Genomic DNA, 20,726 nt, shown 5'->3' with positions numbered 1-20,726 from the left:
CTGGGCATGGGGATGGGTTTACTTGGATGCAGACTATGTCAGGGGCAAGAACTGCAGTGACAGAAGCTGTGTGTTCCTTATTTAAAAAAAAAAAAAAGTAAGTTTGGGTTTATGAAAGGCCCTTCGTTCTGTTGGGGGAGATTTTGGGTTTGTTTTCTTTTATTACTTCCCACATCCTTTGTCCCCAGGCGATGCTGATCCCTCATCTGCTTTAGCTCAGCTTGCAGGGATTTGGGCCGTCATCCCTGTCCCCCACGCAGCAGCGTCCCTCCCTGGGACCGTCTCCTGGTGGGAGGCAGAGCCCGTTCCTGGGGAGCTGGCAGCCCAGCCCAGTGCTCTGCCTTGCCAAAAACCAGCAGATTTTGCTCCAATGTGTCAAAACGTTTTGATGCTCTTTGGTTTTGAGTCAGCTTGTTCCAAGCCAGAAAAGGAAACTCTTCCCAAGCCAAAGCTTTTATTTGTACATGTATTCATATAAATATGTACATGTCTATATGGAGAGAAGGGGGATTTCTTTCAGGAACTGCCAATATTAGCAGATTTTATGGGATGGGGTCTAAATGCCCCTGGCTCCACACACAGCAGCCTGGGGACAGGGAGTGGGAGCAGGACCCCGATGTTGGCTGCAGCACAATATTAGCCCAAAATTAAATAAAATAAGCCCCAAACTAGTGCTGGGCAGAGGGCAGAGCAACAGTTCTAGTCCAGCTCTCCAGGGCCCCACTCTGGAGTCCAAAGACATCCCGTCACCATGCCCAGCTCCTCCTTTTGGCTCATTATCAGCGTTTACATCCTTCCCGGTACATGTCATCTGTCCTTCCCGCCTCTCCCAGCGTCTCTTCTCGGTGACTGGGCTGAACTCTGTCTTTGCCCCGTTCTGAACCCGTCTGTGGCTGCAGCTGCTCAGAGGCTCAGGGCCCCTCTCGCCTGGGTGTTTTCAAGAGGGCTCAGCGCGCAGCCAGGCAGGACATTGTCCCCCTTTCTCCCCTGCTGCGGAGCTGGCTGGTTTGGGGCAAAAAAGAGCGTTTGAGTGCACGCTGAGGCCTGTGGTGCTGGGCCACCCGTGGGAACCGGGGGGGCATTTGCAGTCTGGGGACAGGGGCTGGGGAAGACACCAGGAGAAATAAGGTGATTGGGGGGGGGTGGTGTTAAGATTGAGGTTGAGCTTGGTGAAATAGCAAATATCCCCAATTAATTTTCATTCCAGAGACATGATTGATCTACCTACTCTTTGTAACACTGAGGAAAGAGCTACAGAGTGCCTGCTGCATGACAGCAAAGGAGGGTAAAAGATCCCCTTGTTGTACTTGCATGGGTTTATGGTCAGACATGGTTGAATTTTTCCCTCCACATCTGACATTTGTGCTGCTAAAGTCGCACACAGCAGTGAGGCTTTTAAATATGTGCAAATGGAGGCAACAGCCAGCAGATCATCTCCTGGGAGTGCATTTACTTTTGAAAAGCCTAGTATGTGGCCATAGTAATGAAACTAGTGTTTAGAAAATTCCTATTTTGCAGCTACCTTGTCTGAGCCTGACCCAACCTCCTCAGCGGCGGCTGCTGCTGGACCTCGGGCACATGCTGTGATGGCAGCGAGTGAAACTCCTGCATGGGTGTCTACAGAGGAGCCACCTGCATCCCACCATGTCCCTGGGCGCCAAGGACAGCGTCTGTCCGGTCCTGAGCTACACGCTGGACACACAGCGAGGCTGCCAGGGGGTGAGTGACGTGGCCCTGCAGCACTGTACAGCCAGTCTCGTGCCGTCCCACGCGTCCAGGGAGCAGGAGAACTGGTCCAGCAGCAGCACCTGGCTGGGCTGGTACCCACCAGAGGCAGTGGGACGTTGATCCTGCAGGAGCCAGGGCCAAAATGACCTTGACGCCACTGCTAGGGTGTGCATGAGGGCTGCAGGGTCTGGCAAGCTGGGTGGCGTTCGAGCCGGGTGCAGCACACACGTGCAATTCGAGCAGCCCCGATGTAGGTCACTGGCATCCCTGCGGCAGCGGCTGTGTGGGCAGCACTGGGTTCTTGCCCGCAGCCAGGGGCGTGGGTGTGAGGGAGGCCGTTTTCCTGCTCTCGTGTGGCCTGGAAGAGAGATTTCTGCCACATCGAGCAGAGCTTTTTATGTGCCAGCACTTGCGTGCAATTACACGAGGAAACCCTGGGCGCCCCACAGGGGCAGGAGCAGTGTCGGGGGGGCTGCGGGAGAAAACCCAGGAGGGCAGCAGCTGCCTTTGCTGCAACGTTCAGACTGACAACTTCTCAGGAAAGGAAATACTGGGTCAAATTTTCTTCCTACCAGGAATCAGGTTTCTCCAACTTCCAAGAAGGCCCAAACACTCCAGCAGTCTTGAAACCTCAAAAATAACGCTTCCTCTTTTGTTTTTTTTTTTCTTTTTTAAATCTCTGCTGGGAAGTAGAAAAAGAGCTAACATTTCCAGCAGTTCCTGCAGCACAGCAGCTGCTGTTCCAGGTAATGGTGTGGGAGGGGCTGGAACTAAAGCCACAGGACGAGCACACCAGGGTCTTGCCTGGGGCCCTGACAAGGAAGCAGCTGCCAAATGAGCCCTTGTGCCCAAAGACTAGGGAACAGGGGAAGAAAATAAAACGCAGGACAAAGGGTTAGACTTTAAAACTTTATTTCAAAAAAAAAAAAAAAACAAAACAAACTCAAACCTAAAAACCCCCTAAACCAAAACACTATCCAATTACAAACAATTATATTAACACAGCTGCCTTTAGCAGCCAACTGTTTAAAGATGTGTGGTTGCAGACCAACTGCTTAAGGGCATTCTGGTTCTCAAACCTCTGAGTATAAATAATTTTTTCATCAATATCATAAAATAACTTATTATATAGCTTAGCATAAAAACTTGAGAATTAACGTCCCAAAAATACACTAAAATCGTAAAATGTTTCGATTAACCTTTTTGCTCTTTAAGGTATTTAAACCAGAAACTGTAAGTTGCACTTTAACAAAACCGTGAAGGGTGTTGGGCGTTTTCCATGAATAACTCAGCCGTGTGGCAGCCCTGCACGTCAGGCAGGACTCTTTCCTCCAGCAACGCAGGCATCGCTCTTCCTTTCGCTTCCACGCTCATCCCAGTCTCTTCCACGTCACTTTTCTTCAGTCCCACACAACGTAGTTCAACTTCAGCCTCCCCCCTTTGACATCAGCTTTTTTTTTTTTTTTGGTTTTGTTGTTTTCTTTTTTTTTTACCTCCTCCTCCCTCCCCATAATCCTCGTGCCAGGGCAGGGAGTTACTTCCTGAGCAACTGCTAAAGTATTGCAAAACTTCAGTGCAATTGGGTTCAGTTCGCTGTCAGCCCGGCACGGTCACCGCTCCGGGAGGTTAATCACCGGCACCCACTGATCCATGTAGCGACTCTCCCGGCAGAAGCACATCAGCTGACTCAGCGCTGGATCCTTCCACTGCGAGGCATGGGGGTTCTGGAAAAAGAGAGAGGGGAGAGCTGTAACAGCAAAGCAAAAACAACCCCCCCTCAGTAAAAAAAAAATAAATAGCACAGCAGAAAACCCAGAAGCATGAATCATCTTAAATTGCCACTAAGGCAAACAAAGCAATCAGCCCTAGAAGCACGCGAGGAGTTTTGCAGCCCTGGAGTAGGAAAACGCAAAAAAAAAAAAAAAGGAAAATCAAAGTTTCCTTATGTCCCTTGCAGATGCCAGGGCCACATCTGCACTCAGTTCTTGTTCTGCCCAGCAATGCTCTGGAATCGCGACCGATTCCAGGCCCGCAGGACGGCGTCGGGCTCCCTGGAGGGACGAGTCCAGGCTGCGCGGGAGCGCGGGTCTCACCGTGACGAGGACGCAGTGCAGGTCGGCGGGCGGCTCGGGGCCCGTGGCGGGCAGCAGCAGCTCCGCCAGCCGCGCCGGGTTGCTGACCCGCAGGATGTTGATGTCGTTCTCGCAGCAGAAAGCCTGGATCAGCGTGAAGTGGATCTGCAGCGCCGCGTCCCCCGCCTCCTCCTCGTCGGCCGCCAGCAGGCACAGCACCACGTTATCAGGGTCCCTGCGGGGGCGGCCGCGGTCACCGGGGGCCACCGGGGAGAGGGGAGAACACTGTGGGGTTGGAGGGAAGGAGGGAGACACCGGGGGGGACGGCACCGGGGAGGGGACACCGGGGGTGGGGGGGGGACACGACACACCGAGGAGGGCGGGAGGACGGGGACACTGCGGGGGAGGGCACTGGAGGGGGACACGGAGACACCGGGGAGCGGACAACGGGGGGTGGGGGGTAGGACGGGGACGTTTGGGGGGGGGGATGGAGACACCGGGAAGGGGACACCGGAGGGGGGGAACATCTGGGGGCAGGAGGACGGGGACACACCGGGAGGACCGGTGTGGGGGAAGGCACCGGGTCGGGGTACGGTGACATCGGGGGGGGGGCACGGGGACACCGGGACACACACACTCACATGTTGAGCAGCTTGGCGGCCTCGTAGACGCCGAGGGTGAGGCTCCGCTGGCTCAGCGCCTTGCTCAGCACCTCCTCCAGCGCGTCCCCCGCCCGCTCCATCCTGCCGCGGGGACAAGCGCGGGCGCCCGCCGTCACCGGGAGCCGCCCCCGGCCCCGGCCGCCCCCCGCCCCGCTCCCGGGCCGTACCTGCCGGCGGCGCCGCGCTCCCCGGGCAGCTCCTCCAGAGTCATCGCGCGGCCCCGGGCGCCGCCGCCGCCTCTGCGGCACAAAGGCGCCCCGCGGGCGTTATCGGGGCGGCGCCCGCCAACCCGCGCCGCCCGCATTTGCATCGCGCGCTCCCATTGGGCCGCGGGAACGAGCGCGGCCCCCCCCGCGCCCGAGCCGCAGCAACCGGAGCGGCGGCGGCCGCTGATTGGCTGAGGGAGGGGGTGGGGCGGGGCCGGCGGGGAGGCGGCCGCTGATTGGCCGCGGGAGGGGGGCGGCTGCCGATTGGCTGGGGGGGCGGGGGGGGCGGGGCGTGCGCCGCCGCACGGATTCGCTGTCGGGGAGCCGCGAAAAGCTGGAGCGGGGGCGGGAGCAGCGGCGGAGGGCGGGAGCTGGGCTGAGGCGAAGAGCTCGGGTGCCTTGGGGGACACCGAGCCCACCGTGGCCAGCGGTGATGCCCTCGTGACCAAGAAGGCTCGGGGTGATCTGGGGTGCGTGGAGAAGACCGTGAGCAGCAGGTCGAGGGAGCTTCTTCTCCCATCTGCTCCACCCTAGGGAAACCCCATCTACAGTCCTGTGTCCGGTTCTGGGCTCCCCACCTCTGGAAAGAGAAGGAGCCGCTCGCTGGAGAGTCCAGTGGAGGCCACAGGGATGATGAAGGGAGCATCGCTCTTAGGAGGAGAAGCTGAGAGACATGGGTCTGTCCAGCCCGGAGAAGAGAATCATATTATAGAATCACCAGGTTGGAAATGGCCCACTGGATCATCGAGTCCAACCATTCCTATCAGTCACTAAACCCTGCCCCTCAGCACCTCGTCCACCCGTGCCTTAAACACCTCCAGGGAAGGTGACTCAAGCACCTCCCTGGGCAGCCTGTTCCAGTGCCCAATGACCCTTTCCATGAATTTTTTTTTTCCTAATGTTCAGCCTAAACCTCCCCTGGTGGATTTTGAGGCCATTCTCTCTGTCCTGTCACTTGGAAGAAGAGGCCAGCACCCTCCTCTCCACAACCTCCTTTCAGGTAGTTGTAGAGAGCAAGAGAAGGCTGGGAGAGGATCTCATCAATGTTGATTGATATCCAAAGGGTGGAGTTCAGGAGGATGGGGCCAGGCTCAGCGGTGCCCAGTGACAGGACAAGGGGCAGTGGGCACAAATCGGATCACAGAAAGATTGAGGGAAAACTTCTCCCCTGTGTGGGTGATGGAACACTGGAACAGGCTGCCCAGGGAGGTTGTGGAGTCTCCTTCTCCAGAGATATTCCAACCCGCCTGGACATGTTCCTGTGCAGCCGGCTGGAGGTTACTCTGACTCTGCAGGGGGCTGGACAGGGTGAGTTCCAGAGGGCCCTCACGACCCCAACTGTTCTGCGATTCTGTGATCATTTCAAATGTCTCGCCTTTGCTTTATTTCCTTGGTCTGGGCCAGGCCCGAGGCTGCTGGCTCTGTGCCGCAGGGACACAGAGCTTGTGTGCTGCTGCTGCAAGGTGGGTGCTTGGCTGCTGGCCATTCCCTCCGCCTTCGTCAGCCACAGGCGTTGCTGGTTGATGGCAGTGGCCAGAGTTGAGATCTGGCAGTGGGGACCAGACCCTCTAAGAGAGCTGTGGGAGAGCTGCCAGGTCCTGTGTGAGGTATGGCCAGGTGCCTCCTCCCCACAGAGGCCGTGCAACTCTGGCTTTGCAGCTGGTAGTGTGGGGCAGAGCTCAGCCTGCGAAGTTGAACATGCTCCATATTGGGCCTCTGACAGAGCAATCCAGCCCTGTCACGTGTTCAGCCTCCCAAGACAACAGGTTTCCCTTTAAATTCTCAATTAGGATGAAGTTGCCTGTCTCCCTGCAACCACAAAGATTGCAGTCTCTCTGTTCCCCTCTGAGTGAGCACCAGCATGCTCGGGAAATAACCTCACCGGCTCCTTAAAACCTCAGCACACAATATTGTGAAATATCGCGTACAGTCTGTGGCACCAGCAGTGGTGAAAGCAAACAATATTTTGATGTGTGGTTTTCACCAGAAATATGATACAGCAATCCCTCACCCTAACACTACGAGGGGCATTTTGCAGTTTGTGACAGCGCTGACAGAGTTGCCTTTATGCCAAGAGTCAACAGGGGAGGCGGGAGGGCCCCGTGGGCTGCACGCAGTGCTGGTCCTGAGCTGCACAATGGGATTTTACCCACAGCCCTGGAGAGCCTCTGCCTGTCGCGTGCCACCGTCCTGACAGGATCTTATGGTTTCTTTCACACAGGTTCACGCTTCCACATCTGCAGTGTCTCGTCTCCTGGGATGTGGCTTTTAATCTGTGCATGTACTGTGATTTCTTTTGTTGGTTTTGAATGGGCTCCTCTTTGTCCTGAATGGGGGAGGTCAGAAGCAGGGTAAGCCCTTTCTACTAGGCTCCTGCCCAGGTTAGGGGTCGCCCTGAGAGTTGCCTTAGAGGACACTGCACTGCCTCTTGTGCTATTCAGGACAATGGTGTTGGACCCAGGGGAGGCAAGGAAGGCACCAGTCTTAAAATAAGTGCTCTGTGTGTAGTCTAAAGCATAGTTTCACTTCCTGGCTGGGAAAGGTAAAGCAGCTGTGGAGAAACCCCAAACTCCAGAGGCAGCTTCAGCAGCTCCAGCCTCCAGCTTGCCCACTGGCTGAGGCTGGCACGGTGTGTGCACGCTGCTCGGATCAGCGCCGCAGCTGCTGCTGTGTTTGGCACAGTGTGAGGTCCCAGCTGCCGCTGATGACCCCCATTGCCCTTTTACCTGGGAGCCAGCACATGCAGAGTGTGCAGCCCAGCTGCTGTGCAGGATGGCGCCTGTGCCTCAGGCTGGGTGGGCAGCGGCAACAGGGCAGTGATGAGCACCTTTCCTGACGTGAGCGGTAAGGAAAGGCAAACAACAGCTCCAGCACACAGCTGGTGTTTCTGACAGCTGCAGCTCAGCATGCATCCTTCTGCTGTAAGGAGTGATTTGTTCTCTCTCTCCAGTTTGTCTTCTGCTAGGCCACATTATAATTTCCCAATGAGTCACTGGCATTACAGCTTGTGCCAATACTTGCAAGAAATACCTTTTCTGAGTGCAGTCTGAAGGCTGTAATAATCGGAAGCTACATCCTGGCCATGCTGGTGTGTTGCGGGGGGCAGTTATGTTGCAAACGACCCTGCAAGTTCTTCCCCCTGCCCGTATCCCTGATGGGGGGAGCTGCATGGGACTCTTCTCACCCGCCACAAAGCTTCTTGTTGGCCAGAGCTGTAAGACTGCTCTGCAGCTGATGCTGACTTAGCTAAACTGTTGGTGTTTGAGCCAGACAGAGGAGACCTGCTCCCCCAGGCCCCGAGGCCAGCTTGGGGTTTCTCCAGGAACTTACTTTGGCTGCCATATGGCCCGTTTCAGACTGGAAGACCTCCGGGGAGGATTTCTTCTAATAGGAGCTGTGTCAAAGATCACGCTTGCTCAGCTGTTGCACCTAGAAGCTGCCTTCCTCCTGTAGTGAGTGCCAAAACGCTTGCCCAACCCGAGCTGCAAAGCTGGCGCAGTTCCACCAGCTCCAATGGACCAGGGCTGCTCTGCCTGTGCTGCAGACAGGACCCTAGGTGGTCCCACCCAGAGCTTTTGGCAGTGTGTGCTTTAAAGGTTTGCTTGCGTGGGCATATTCCTTCGCTCATAAACAGCAGCAGCCGTTTTCTAAGGCAGTGTTTGCTGAAGCGTGGTGCAGTGTGCCGTGGCGTTCCATACACTGCTTGCAGAGTCACTTAATTAGCCATTTGGAAAACAAGAGCTAGACGTGAAACCATTTCCCGCAGCAGAACATAGGCAGCAATTTAAGTAGCCCCTCGGTTGCATTTGCTTTGTCAAGGAAAGCTTCCAAAAGTTTGCATATGTTCGCTCGGCTCAGCTCTCACTGCCCATTGTCCTGCCACTGCAGCCCTGATGAGACATGACATGACTTAACGAAGCCCATGGCGTCAGGAAAAAAAGCCTCTTTTGCATCAGGTGGAGGGGTGGCAGATGGCAGGACCACAGCAAAACAGGTGGAAGCATTGTGTGGTGACCCTCTGAATTAAGTTCGGTTAATTTGCTGTATCTCTATTAGCAACTAAAATCTCTGGCTTCACTGGAAAATCTCAGATTGTATCTCGCAGGCGGTCTGGCCCCGCAACCCCATCTGTGGCTGGCTGCAGAGCTAAATCTGTCTCGAAGGCAAATGAAAAGCAGCTGAAGCCTCTTTTCTCTCTCCTTGGTGGCAGCAGCTCCCTGACCTGCCGCTGATGATGGCAGGCAATGCTCTAAAACTTGCATTTTCCCTGCAGGTTTCCCAGCTGGGAGCAATTTTTCTTCCCTCTCTTTGCCCAGAGAAGCAGCAAGGAGGCCCAGGAGGTGTGTGGATCCCTCCTGCTTTGCAGCGAGGAGGGAGAAAGTGGCAGTGCTGGGATGGGCCACAGCAACTGTCCTGGGGAGCCCAGGATGGAGTCAGACGTGCAGTTGTCCCTCCAATGGCTCCTGGCTGGCAGCTGCCACTAAACTTTCCTTTCATTGCCTGCCAAAGAGCGTCTGGGGCATTTTGCTATCCTCCTGCCCTTTAATCCTGACTTTCATAATTCACCAGACTGATTCCTGCAATCCCCTCTGCATTCAGAGACAGGAGGCCCAGGAGCCACATCAAGCTGCAGATGGGGGGCTTTGGCTCTTTTGCCCATGCTGGCCCCAAATATTATCTGAGGCCATGGGCTTCAGCTGCTTGGAGAGCATTGAATTAACATGCAGGGGTTTAGAAGGTGCCTAATCAAGTCCTGCCTGTGGTTGGGTGAGAGCTGCTGTCACAGGAGGACGTGCTTAACCAGCAAGAGACATATTTCCTCCACATAAAAACACTAAGTTTTTTTAAATTTTTGGGAACAAGACCAAACATCAAATAGTGTCAGTGAGAGATGACTAAGCCCTGTCCCTGCAGAAGGGGCCGGCAGCCGGCTGAGCTCCTTCTGCGGGTGGTGTGGAGGGCTGCCTGCTGGGTGGTCCTGCACACCGCGCAGTGTCTGCCCCACGAGCCCCACAGTGCAGTGCTGGAGGCCTTTCAGCTCCCTTTACTCTTGCCTCCATGCTATCCCTGTGCTTGTGTGGCCTCATTCCCATTTTCAGCTATGTCTCCATCCTCTCTCTTGGACAGGCTTGCCGCCATCACAGGCGGGACCTTTTGCCAGCTCCATCGAATCCCCCGGCCATCCTGTAGCCTGGCCCTTTGTTCGGTGCTGCAGAAACATGCTCTGTGCGCTGCTGTGCAGACCGACACCCCAGCCGTGCTCCCACAGCCATGCTCTCATAGCGAGGCTGTGCATTCTGGGTGAGTGTTTCCACTCCCCTTTAAATCTGCTGGATAACAAGGGCAGCAATTGCCTTTGCAAAGCAAACGCCAGCTTGCACATTCCGTGGGGCGGCCTCTGGTCCAACAGTCACTGCATTTTCCCAGCAGCACCCAGTCCGGTGTTCCGACCCCAGTGCCCTGGCTGGCCTCAGCCGGCGCAGGCAGCAGCAGCCGCATTCACCTTCCCAGGCAGTAGCACCCCTGGCTGTGCTGCCCCTGCAGGAACAGAGCCCCCACCTTCCAAGGCTCGGTTAACCTCGGCGTGCTCAGCTTTGCCTCCTTGCGGAGCAGAGCAGGAGCCAGGGCTTGCCCCGAGTCTGTGCGACCTGGCTTCCCTGTGTGCCGTCAGTACATGCTCCTTGCTTGGGCACAGAACACCATGGCCCTGAAGAGCCCCAGCAGTAAAGCGGGGACAGAAGCTGGGGACACAGGATGAGGCCACAGACAAAGCCTACACCTGACGCAGGGCTGAGCCCTGCCACGGCCAGGATAAGGGCTCTGGGAAATGTGCTGCAGCAGCCCGTGCCCTGGCAGCATGCCCGCAAGGTGCTAACCCCACCGAAAAAGCAAACCCAGCAATCAGAGTCTGGGGAAGGGCAGGCAGGCACACCTCCCGATGTAGGCACAGGGGCTCTGATGCCAACCTGGACATATGAGATAAAAAGTCGACTTCCCCCTGTTCCCTTTGGAGGAGTTCCATCCCTGATGGAAATCAAAGTGGGGTTCAGCTGAAGGAATGCATGCTGGCGTTCAGGTTTTGACTTTGGCCAGTGCCTGGGAGTGTGCAAGGCAGCCAGGAAGTGTGGCCTCGGCTTGGTTTGGCTCCGGAGCCCAGCACCGTGCCTGTGGCTGTCCTGACCACCTGGGTCATGGGAGTCTAGCTGACAGCCCGGCTCAGTGGCAGAGCAGAGCAGGGACAGGACTATCCTGGAAGAGGCGTTTGCTTTTCCTGGTGGATACAGTGAGAAGCCTGGTTCAAGCAAGAGCCATGTGCCTTCCCTGTGGCTATGGGTTTGAATCATGCAGATGTATGTAGTGGGGGCCAACTGTCCCCCAAATCACCAAGTCTCAGCCCCAGAAGAGCGGGTGCTGGCTCAGGAAGAAGGGGGTGCTGGTGATTTTGTACTGAACTAAGCTGGCTCCCCTGGTACAAGGTGTTCCATACAGCACTGCGGTCCCTGCACCAAAGGCAGAACATTGCATCCCCGTCTGTCATCAGCAGAGGTGGAAAACATGAGGAAGAACAGCAGCAAAGTGTCTGGGGTTCAAATATTGGCTTTTACCCTGCAACCCCATCCATATGCATGAAAGAGGAAGAGTTGAGGTGCAGGACCCCACATTCAGGACTGTGCAGTCTGGTGCTCTTTGCACAGCAGGGCTGACTGCAAGCTCCTGACCTGGGATTATTTCTTCCAAAGGCAGAGGTGCAGGGATCTAGGGGCACAGGGGTCCAGAGATCTGGGATGTGTTCATCTGACTCCCGTTTGCCAGCACTCAGCACATTCCTGCTGTCATCTGTGGTGCTGAAGCATCGCTGAAAGGGATTCAGGTCCCACTGGCCATGGCACACTGTGGTTTTGCAGCGGGCTGCTGCGCTGAGTGGGCTGCTGGAACCAGCTGGCTCTGCACAAAACATGTGACCTGTTCCCTATCAGTAGATGTTTTCACCTGCAGCCAAAAGCTTGTGCTGCCACCGGCTCTTGATGACCCATCTGTGGCACCATCCCAGGTTGCTCACCTGGACCTGGATTTTTATTGCAGAGGCCCTGCAGTTTTGGGAGAAGGGTCATTCCCCCAGGATCCTGCAAATGGGGAATGCAAGCAGGAGCCCTGGAAGCGCTTCACCCTGGGTAGGTGCTTGAATGTATTCTCCTTCCTTGGCATTGCTTCAGCAAGCCTCTGTCCCGCTCCTGGCTGTGAGTGCTGAGGCTCGAGCAGCTCCCAGGACCTGTTAGCTCAGGGCAGCAGAAACTGATGCTGCTCCCTGAAACACACCAGAGAGGGCTTCTGCTGCTCCTGGCACAAGTTTCGCTCAGCCCACGCTTGCCCACTGCCAGCCCTGGCCCTGTATGCATCCCACATCCCTTCTCCGCCACCCTGGGCTTGCCCACCTTCATGGATGCACCCATAATCCACACTGGTGCCAGAGCCAGGGCCAGGGAACCAGCATTTGGCCTTGCATGAGCCTTCCTGCCTGGCCCAGAGCTGAAGCCCAGGCAGCGCCGGGCAAAGTCCGGGAGCTGGGACATCCCGCCGCCGCCTGCAGTGCCGCTCCCCAGATAAACCTGCAGTAAAAGGCAAAACCAAACTTTGCCCTCTTTAAAATCTGCATGGAATCGTAAAACAGCCTACGAGTGGCATTTGCATGAGTAAACACTGTCCTGCCCCGCACGCTTTCTTTGCAGGGAAATTGTCTTTGTGTGAAATTGTGGCAGGATCCACCCTGGCAGACACCATCTCCCCAGGTCCTGTCTCCCACCAGGATGTTTCCAGCTTTGTTTTCCCCTTGCCTCTAGGGTCAGGAGCCCCAAGAACGGCTGCTCCCTCCCTGTGCTGAAACCGAGCCCTGCTGCTGGGCGCAGTCACACATGCGGAAGCAGTGAACGTGTTCTGTTCACCCTTGTGGTTACAGCTGCCTTTCCTGCTGTTTCTGTGAATAGCAGGTAGGTCATGTGGGGACAAGCTACGAGTTTGCAGTTATTCCATTTAATTTTGACTCATATAAAGCACTGAATGAAATAAAAGGTGGAGGGACCTTGAGGTGAAGCACTGTGTTTGGTGGGCAGTGCAGTAACGACTATTGCAGTAGATATAAATGAAACCATGACATTGACTTGAAAACAGATTTTAAAGTGGGCATGATGGTCAGAAACAGGGGTATCTTGTTTTTAAGGACATTGGTGACGTTTTTAAGGGCAATTTTGACCCATGTCAGCAGAGAAAACCTTTGCCAACCATGGGGCACAGCCCCCCGTGCCACAGTGGTGCCACGCAGGGCAGAAGAGCCTTTCTCTCACTGGTTGTGCCACGCACTTGCAAAAAACCCTGTGTGGATGATTAAAGGTGTCCATGGCTGCCAATTAGCTGATTTGCATCACGTCCGCCTCCCAGATCCTCCAGCAGCAGCAGAGATCTGGATCACCCTACCCTGTGACCCCAGCAGAGCTGCAGCAAACCCTGTGCCGAGCCACGGCACAGTCCGGCAGTCACACAGCGAGCAGGCGAGGCCGGAGCTGCATGCAGGGCTGGGCCTGGCCATGGGGCAGCTCATGGCCAGGAGGCTGTGGTGCTGCTGCCGAGCCTGCAGCACGAGCTGCACGCATGGGGCTGGGGGATTTTTTTAGCCCCAGAGCCCTACTCCCAGCTCTTGCTGCAGCATGTGCGGGCAGAGGCCACGTGGCTATGGGCATCCTAAAAACCAGGACATGTTTGGGAAAACAACGTCTGTGAAGCAGCGAGGGGCTGCCTCCAAACAGCCTCCTGGGCTCTGCGTGGGTGTGGGCACAGGAGGACATAGACTTGGGTGGACATGGATGGATGGATGCAGACAGGAGTGGAAGTGGATGTAGGTGGACACGGATGGGGGTGGAGGCAGGCACGGGTGCAGGTGGACGTGGGTAGAGCAACCCTATGCAGTGCTGTTGGCAAGAAAGCTGCCTGGAGGAGAAGGACCTGGGGGTGTTGGTTGACAGCCAACTGAACATGAGCCAGCAGTGGCCCAGGTGGCCAAGAAGGCCAATGGCATCTTGGCTTGTATCAGAAACGGCGTGACCAGCAGGTCCAGGGAGGTTATTCTCCCTCTGTACTCAGCACTGGTGAGACCGCTCCTCGAATCCTGTGTTCAGTTCTTGGCCCCTCACCACAAGAAGGATATTGAGGCTCTGGAGTGTCTCCAGAGAAGAGCAACAAAACTGGTGAAGGGGCTGGAGAACAGGCCTTATGAGGAACGGCTGAGAGAGCTGGGGTTGTTTAGCCTGGAGAAGAGGAGGCTGAGGTGAGACCTCATTGCTCTCTATAACTGTCTGAAAGGAGGTTGTAGAGAGGAGGGTGTTGGCCTCTTCTCCCAAGTGACAGGGGACAGGACAAGAGGGAATGGCCTCAGGCTCCACCAGGGGAGGTTTAGGCTGGACACTAAGAAAAAATTCTTCACAGAAAGGGTCACTGGGCACTGGAACAGGCTGCCCAGGGAGGGGGTTGAGTCACCTTCCCTGGAGGTGTTTAAGGCACGGGTGGAGGTTTAGTGTTAGATAGGAATGGTTGGACTCGATGATCTGCGGACACAGGTGGATGCGGGTGGGCACAGGTGGACATGGATATCAATGGAGGCGGGTGCGGGTGGGTTTCAGGGCAGGTGGATGCCTGCGGAGCGGGAGGCGGAGGCGGATGGGGGCACGGGTGGAGACGGGCGCCTCTCGGGCTCCCCCTGGCGGCCTTGGCGGGGATCGTCTAGTAGGAGCGAGAGAGCCCGAGGCTCTGGGGCTCCGCGCTGGGCACCGGGCAGCCTGGTGCGAGCCGTGGGATCCGCTGCCCCTGGCACCCACGGGCTACCCGCAGGGGGACGTGGGCTGCAAAACCGGGGGAAAGAGGGTGAGAAACCTTCCTGAGGCGGGAAGGATGGAGGCGTCGACTGAAGAAGCAGTGGGAGCAAGGTAGGCCGGAGATGAGGACATCCCATCCCGATGGCATCTCCCCACCAAACCTGTTCCCGGGCACAGGGAGCGGCCGCAGCCCCAGGGGGACGCGAGTTCCTGGTTCTACCCCAGGGCCTCGCGGGCCTCCAGCCCAGAAGCTCTTTCAGAGGAATTAGAAGGGATGAAACAAGCAGAAAAACACGTTAACGTGTGCTCCAGGGCATCTGCCAGGAGGTGTTTCCTGGCTGGACTCATGGAGCAGCGATGTCCTGCAGGGCAGGAGCAGAGCTGGGGGCTCTTGGCTTCCCTGGTCACAGCCGTGTCAGCGGAGACGTGTGGTGCCGCTTCCTCACCCCCAGTCAGGGATGAGGACTTCTCCTTGCTTCCCAGGTGGCCAAGAAGGCCAATGGCATCTTGGCTTGTATCAGAAACGGCGTGACCAGCAGGTCCAGGGAGGTTATTCTCCCTCTGTACTCAGCACTGGTGAGACCGCTCCTCGAATCCTGTGTTCAGTTCTGGGCCCCTCACCACAAGAAGGATGTTGAGGCTCTGGAGTGTCTCCAGAGAAGAGCAACAAAACTGGTGAAGGGGCTGGAGAACAGGCCTTATGAGGAGCAGCTGAGAGAGCTGGGGTTGTTTAGCCTGGAGAAGAGGAGGCTGAGGGGAGACCTCATTGCTCTCTACAACTACCTGAAAGGAGGTTGTGGAGAGGAGGGAGCTGGGCTTTTCTCCCAAGTGACAGGGGACAGGATGAGAGGGAATGGCCTCAAGCTCTGCCAGGGGAGGTTTAGGCTGGACACTAGGAATTTTTCATGGAAATGGTCATTGGGCACTGGCAGAGGCTGCCCAGGGAGGTGGTTGAGTCACTTTCCGTGGAGGTATTTAAGGGACGGGTGGACAAGGTGAGAGGGGCTTGGTTTAGTGTTTGATAGGAATGGTTGGACTCAATAATCCAGGGGGTCTCTTCCAACCGGGTGATTCTATGATTCCTGCCAAGGTGCTGGGGGTGTGAAGGCTTGTCCCCATGGGCCCTGCCCAGGGAAGGGGCACATAATTTCCAAGCTCATGAGAACAACGAGCACTTGGAGAGCAGCAGGTGCTTGCTTGGAGGGTCCTTTCCTGGTCAGTGCTGAGGCATTACAGGGCGCTCACAAATGGGGCAGCTGCAAACCGACAGTGGATTTCACGCTCATTAACCAATTTTTAATTTGCAAGCGTTGCAGAACTAGGTAAATTGGGATGTAAGGACACCCAGCATTCCTTTATTTCCCACCAGCACACCCTCCTCTGTGCCTGCTGCGGTATCTGGAATGCTGATGGCCTGTTCTCAGCCCAGTGGGTGTTTTGGGAGCAGTGGGGGCACCACTGGGCAGCCCTACTATGGGGCTGAGGCCCAAACCCAGTCCCAAGGAATGGTGCATGCAGCCATCCTGCAGTGCCACAGCCTAGTGCCCGCTGGCCAGGAATGCCAGTGCTGCTGCCAGGCAGTTCTTCCCAGGGACAGGATGGGACAGAGAGCTTGGAGCAGCACCTTTCAGGCCAATCCTTTAGCATAAACTTGTAACAAAGGTAATATTTTTTAAAGAAAATATACATTTTTTTAATATGCATGATTTCATAATGAATGGTGTAAGCTTTTTGAAAAGCGTATACACTTCTAAAGAAATAAAATATTGCTGCTGCAGGTCCCTGGTGCTGGAAGATTCCTTTGTCCTGAAGCAGTCTTGTAGATTAGTCCCGTTCTGCAGTCACTGCGAGAGCCAGGGATGCTTACAAAGACCAATGCAGACCAGCAGCAACAAGCCATGCTGGTTTTATTTTCATGTATTATAGGAGCTGCCAGTGCTTTTTAATTAATTTGAGGATTTTTGCCTCTTTTTCTGCTCAGGAGCAGTCTTCAAGTGGGAGGTAGTTTTCTCTGGTTGATTTGCAGTTACTTGTGCAACGATTACCCTGGTTGGATTAGTGCTTTCAGTTCAAGTGATTTCTATCAGTGGTGTGACTGTTTGCTCTGTGCAGCACCCTCCTCCTTTGCAGATGGGCTGGGAGTTGTGTAAATACTGAGTTTTCACCATTTTTCATTCGGTTTTGGGCCAGGGCCTTTACAGGGGCAGCATCATCATCAGATCCTGAGTGGTGGTCAGGCATCACTTGGAGGAAAGCTGAACAGATGAAATGCTGTGTCTCTGCAGGAGGATGACTGCAGGGTGATGGCATGGGATGTAGGTTCCCATTTTCCCATTTTGGGTCTGGCCCTTCCTGTCTCCCAGATGGGTCTCAGGACACAGAGGGAGCTGTAAATGCAGAGCAGCCACGGGATGGCATCCTGGGATTGATGAGAATGCTTTGGAAGGCTGCTCAGGACAGGAGGAGGGGGCTTGGGTCTATACTGCTGGGAGAGAGTGAGCTGTGAACCAAAGGGCTCCTCCGAAGATTGAATAAAAAGGGATTTCTTAGGTAAGGGGTGGCGGGACTGTGTTGCTTTGGTAGGAGGGATCTCTGCCTTAAGGAGAGGAGAGCTTGGCAAGGCAGCAGAGGAGGGCCTCGCAGGGCTGGCAGCTGCTCCTGGCATGGAGCAGGTGCCGTTCCCCAAGGAGCCGCCCGCGTTGCAGGCAATATGTTAATAACACTTTGTTCTTCAGTTCTTTCATCAGACGTGCTCAGAGCGATTCACAGGCAGCAGTTGGTGTGTGCAGCACGTCCACAGCAAACGCAAATCCTTTTTTTCCCCTCTTTTTTTTTCCACAGGTGGGGGCTGGCAGTGAGGGGCTGCTCAGGCTGCCAGGTGGGTGCAGTGGGGACAGGGATGTGCTTGGTCCAGCCAGGTGCCTGCCACACTGGGTGGTGGCTAGAGCAAGTAGGGTGACTCGGCAGCTCTTTGTCGCCAAAGTCTGACCCCTTGCTGCAGGCTGCACAAACTGCCACTATTTTTGGTCCATTTTTATCATGTCTTTTCAGCCAAGAAAGTAGCGTCTTGGTCTGATTCTTCCTGCAGTCCTCCAGACTCTGTCTTTAGTGATTGTGGTTATGGGAGCTGTGACACAGTGGGGTGTCATGTGTGCTGCTATGCTGGGGAGCGATGCTCCATTATCAGAGTGGGCAGCCTTGCACTGCCACTCACTCCCAGTGTGAACGGGATCTCTACCATCAACAAGACCTCAGCTGCAAGCAGGACATCAGCCATGAATGGGACCTCTCTCCACCACAGACGAGACCACCACCACAAAAGGGATGCTAACACCAGGACGTTGAGAAAGTGATGCAATGCAAACAGCGAAGCAAACCAGGTTAAAACCACTGCAGGGGGTGGGGAGGGCATTGGAGGTCTTACTACCAGGCTATAACTCAGGCATCTCTTGTTTAAGGTGCCAGGTCGTGCCACTTCACATCCACTGGTGGACTTTGCAGGAGCCAGGTGGGATGCCAGGAGCCAGCCAAAAGTTGCCCTGCCCAGGCAGGAGCTGAGGGTGCTCAGGATCTTTCAAAAACACATTCGGAGCAATGGCACATCCCCCTTAGTCATTTTTGGGGCTGATGGTCTAATGATTGTGTGTGATGGAGAACCAGACCCTCATTCCTCTGCCTGTGAGCAGCCTCCCATGTGCTTCTCTGACAGCCTCGACAGCAGCCTTGGCTGAGGTCCGACCCCTTTGATCCCCTCTGCAGCATCCATTGGAGGTGATGCTCTTTGCAATCTGCCTGACTGTACATCAACTATGGGCTCACACTGGCAGCAGCTCTGATAGGCTAAGGAAGCGCCCGAGCTCCATTCTGTGCCCTGAGGATGCACAGGGAGCCTGCCCAGGGCAAGCTGCAGCTGCAGGGATTCAGGGCCCCTGGTGCAGGTTGGGTGGTGAGAGCCTTTGCAGGGCAGAGGACTGGAAAGAGCTGAAGCAGTGGGAAAACCTCCTGAGCTACCACTGGGATCCAACACTGGACATGCAACAACAGCCCCAGGGCTTGTTTGGGCTGCAGGGACCTGCGCAGGACAGGCAGCCCACACTGCTCATTAGCAGCAACCCGGGGTAGTTCCTCTGCCTGTAATCACCCTAATGAGTAGTTTTCTTGCCCTGCTGCAGCAGAGGCAATTCTGTGACCTGCTTTCGGTGTGTTTGATCTTGCTTTTCTTGTATTTCCTTGCCTGGGTGAGCCTGCTGCCGCAGCAGGTACAATCAAGCGTGTGTGGTCCAAGAGCGCCTGGGACTTGCCCATTGATTGAAGCCGATGTCATCAGGGGCTCGCTGCCAGCACCCAGAGACTCGGTGTGTGTGCCCTGCTCACCTTCTGGGAGTACGTACCTCATGAGTGACGACCAGCATTAGAATTAATGGCTCAGACTAATCGCTCAGGCCTGACATCACGCTGGAGGAGGAGGTGATGCCTTCCACACACTTGTAAACATGCAAGATTTGCTGCATCAGAGCTGCTGTTCCTGCACATCCCCATCTGCCCACAAGTCCATGCCTGCAGTTTGCCCCAAGCCCCCAGCCCCCAGAAAATTCCCCTTACTGGTTCCCAGCCACCCTGACACCTTTGCAGAGGTTTCACCCCTGGCAAGAGGAGCCAGCAGCCATCAGAGGCTGCCACAGGGGTGAATTACGGCTGCTTGAATCCCTGTGTTGGTGCCCTGCCCCGCAGCGCCTGGTGCGAGGGCTCACCGCTGATCTGGGGTTTGAACCGATGCTGTGAGCGATGCCACAGCCCAGCCTCCTGCCTGCAACACGGCACGGGATCCGACCACTGCTGGCTGAGGGATGATCCAGGAGAGGGTTGGCTCTGCTTCTCCATGCCTCCTACAGGGGATTGTATTTCCTTACAGGGGTATTTCTGCCTCTCGAGGAAAAGATAAAACTGGTGCTGAATAGCACCCCCAGGCATTTCTGGTGCTTGTTTTGATTAAGGACTGCAGGCCTCTGAACCAGCAATCACAAGGTGTCTTCCCAGCCATCTCCCGGAGGAAGGCACTGAATCACTCTCCCCTTTATCCTCCTACAGGTGGGAGGGCAGGATGACCTTGAAACCTGGCTCTGCGTAAGCAAAAAAATTAGGGAAATGCCTAGAAACACAAGAAGCAGAGCAATGCCGCCTTCTCAGGATCGACCTGCATGGCTGAGACAGACTGAACAGACCAAGAGCCTCAGTCCAGAGCCTGTGCTGCCACACGCCTTGCTGCAAAGCCACCCTTGGGTGCAACCTCTCTCCTTGCTTCGCAGCAGCTGCACAGCACTGAGCTGTCTGGGAAACTGCAGGAGCTGGACACCCAGCTCACAGGCTGCTGCTGGGAGATGTGTCAGGGGTTCAGGGCCCTCTGCCTGTTTCGGGCCACGCACAGGGGATGGTGACGGCACAGGGACCTCTCTCTGCACAGAGCAGCAGTGGTCCCCAGGCTCGCGTTGCTGCAGGGTGGGGGCCAGCTCTGTGCAAGGGCAGTACTGGGAGGAGGATTTGGGGTGCAGAGCACTGCAGCCTGCTTGGGACCAGCACGGTGCTTCTCGGCAAAGACTTTCCCTTGGCCTCATGGCACCACAAGCAGGGCTTGTTTAAATCAAATAAAGCAGAGTAAATAAGAGCCATGCTAGGGAGCCAGCGACAGCATCACCCTGTGTGCCACACACCCCTAGGGACATCTCTTCACTCCCCAGGGGCCCTGCAGGGTTCCGTTCCTCCTGGAATCAAAACAAGCAGGGAAAAGCAGGCAGGGCGAGGAGAGCTGGGGGCCCTGCCCTGTGTGCAAACAGCCATGGCCACGTGTTGCCTGCACAGGGTGCCCGGGCTGGGCTGCTGGCAGGGAGCACTTGGCTCAGGCATCAGGGATAGTCCAGACCCAGCCCACGTCGGTTTTATTCTAAATGCAGCTTCAGGACCAAGTAAGAAAAACCAAGCACAAGGGCTGGGTTGTGTCTGGGACAAATGCCTCGTGGGGGAAGGCTGGGGAAGCGCTGCAGTTAGCAGAGTCTGACCACCGAGCAGATGTGCACGTGGGGCAGCAGGACAAAGGTTCTGGGTTTGTTTACACTGATCTCTGTTGGAAATTGCTAGAGAGCTGTAGGACAGATGTGTAGGAGAGCTGGATTTAGGGTAGCAAGTCTTTGCTAACCCATTAAA

The 20,726-nt window shown here is 55.8% G+C and overlaps 1 protein-coding gene across 1 annotated transcript; it reads right to left on the bottom strand.

Annotated features, from left to right (window-relative positions):
• Positions 1 to 2,623: 2,623 nt before the first annotated feature.
• LOC138723115 (growth arrest and DNA damage-inducible protein GADD45 alpha-like) lies at positions 2,624 to 4,722 on the bottom strand. Its single transcript, XM_069862004.1, has 4 exons — positions 4,630 to 4,722; positions 4,442 to 4,543; positions 3,822 to 4,035; positions 2,624 to 3,452 (listed from the first exon to the last, which is right to left on the bottom strand). Exons 1-4 carry the CDS (start codon positions 4,671 to 4,673, stop codon positions 3,339 to 3,341), a joined length of 474 nt encoding a protein of 157 aa, XP_069718105.1. The 5' UTR covers positions 4,674 to 4,722; the 3' UTR covers positions 2,624 to 3,338.
• Positions 4,723 to 20,726: the final 16,004 nt, after the last annotated feature.

Source organism: Phaenicophaeus curvirostris, chromosome 8, assembly GCF_032191515.1.
Source record: "Phaenicophaeus curvirostris isolate KB17595 chromosome 8, BPBGC_Pcur_1.0, whole genome shotgun sequence".
In the NCBI taxonomy this organism is placed as follows: Eukaryota; Metazoa; Chordata; class Aves; order Cuculiformes; family Cuculidae; genus Phaenicophaeus; species Phaenicophaeus curvirostris.
The sequence above is the reverse complement of the archived record's forward strand: the minus strand, read 5'-3'. Positions and strand labels throughout refer to the sequence as shown.

Coding starts and splice junctions, on each gene's coding strand:
- LOC138723115 (XM_069862004.1), bottom strand. CDS start 4,673: ATGACTCTGGAGGAGCTGCCCGGGGAGCGCGGCGCCGCCGGCAG. Junction 4,544..4,629: donor GAGCGCGGCGCCGCCGGCAG/GTACGGCCCGGG, acceptor TCCCCGCGGCAG/GATGGAGCGGGCGGGGGACG. Junction 3,453..3,821: donor TGCACTGCGTCCTCGTCACG/GTGAGACCCGCG, acceptor CTCTTTTTCCAG/AACCCCCATGCCTCGCAGTG.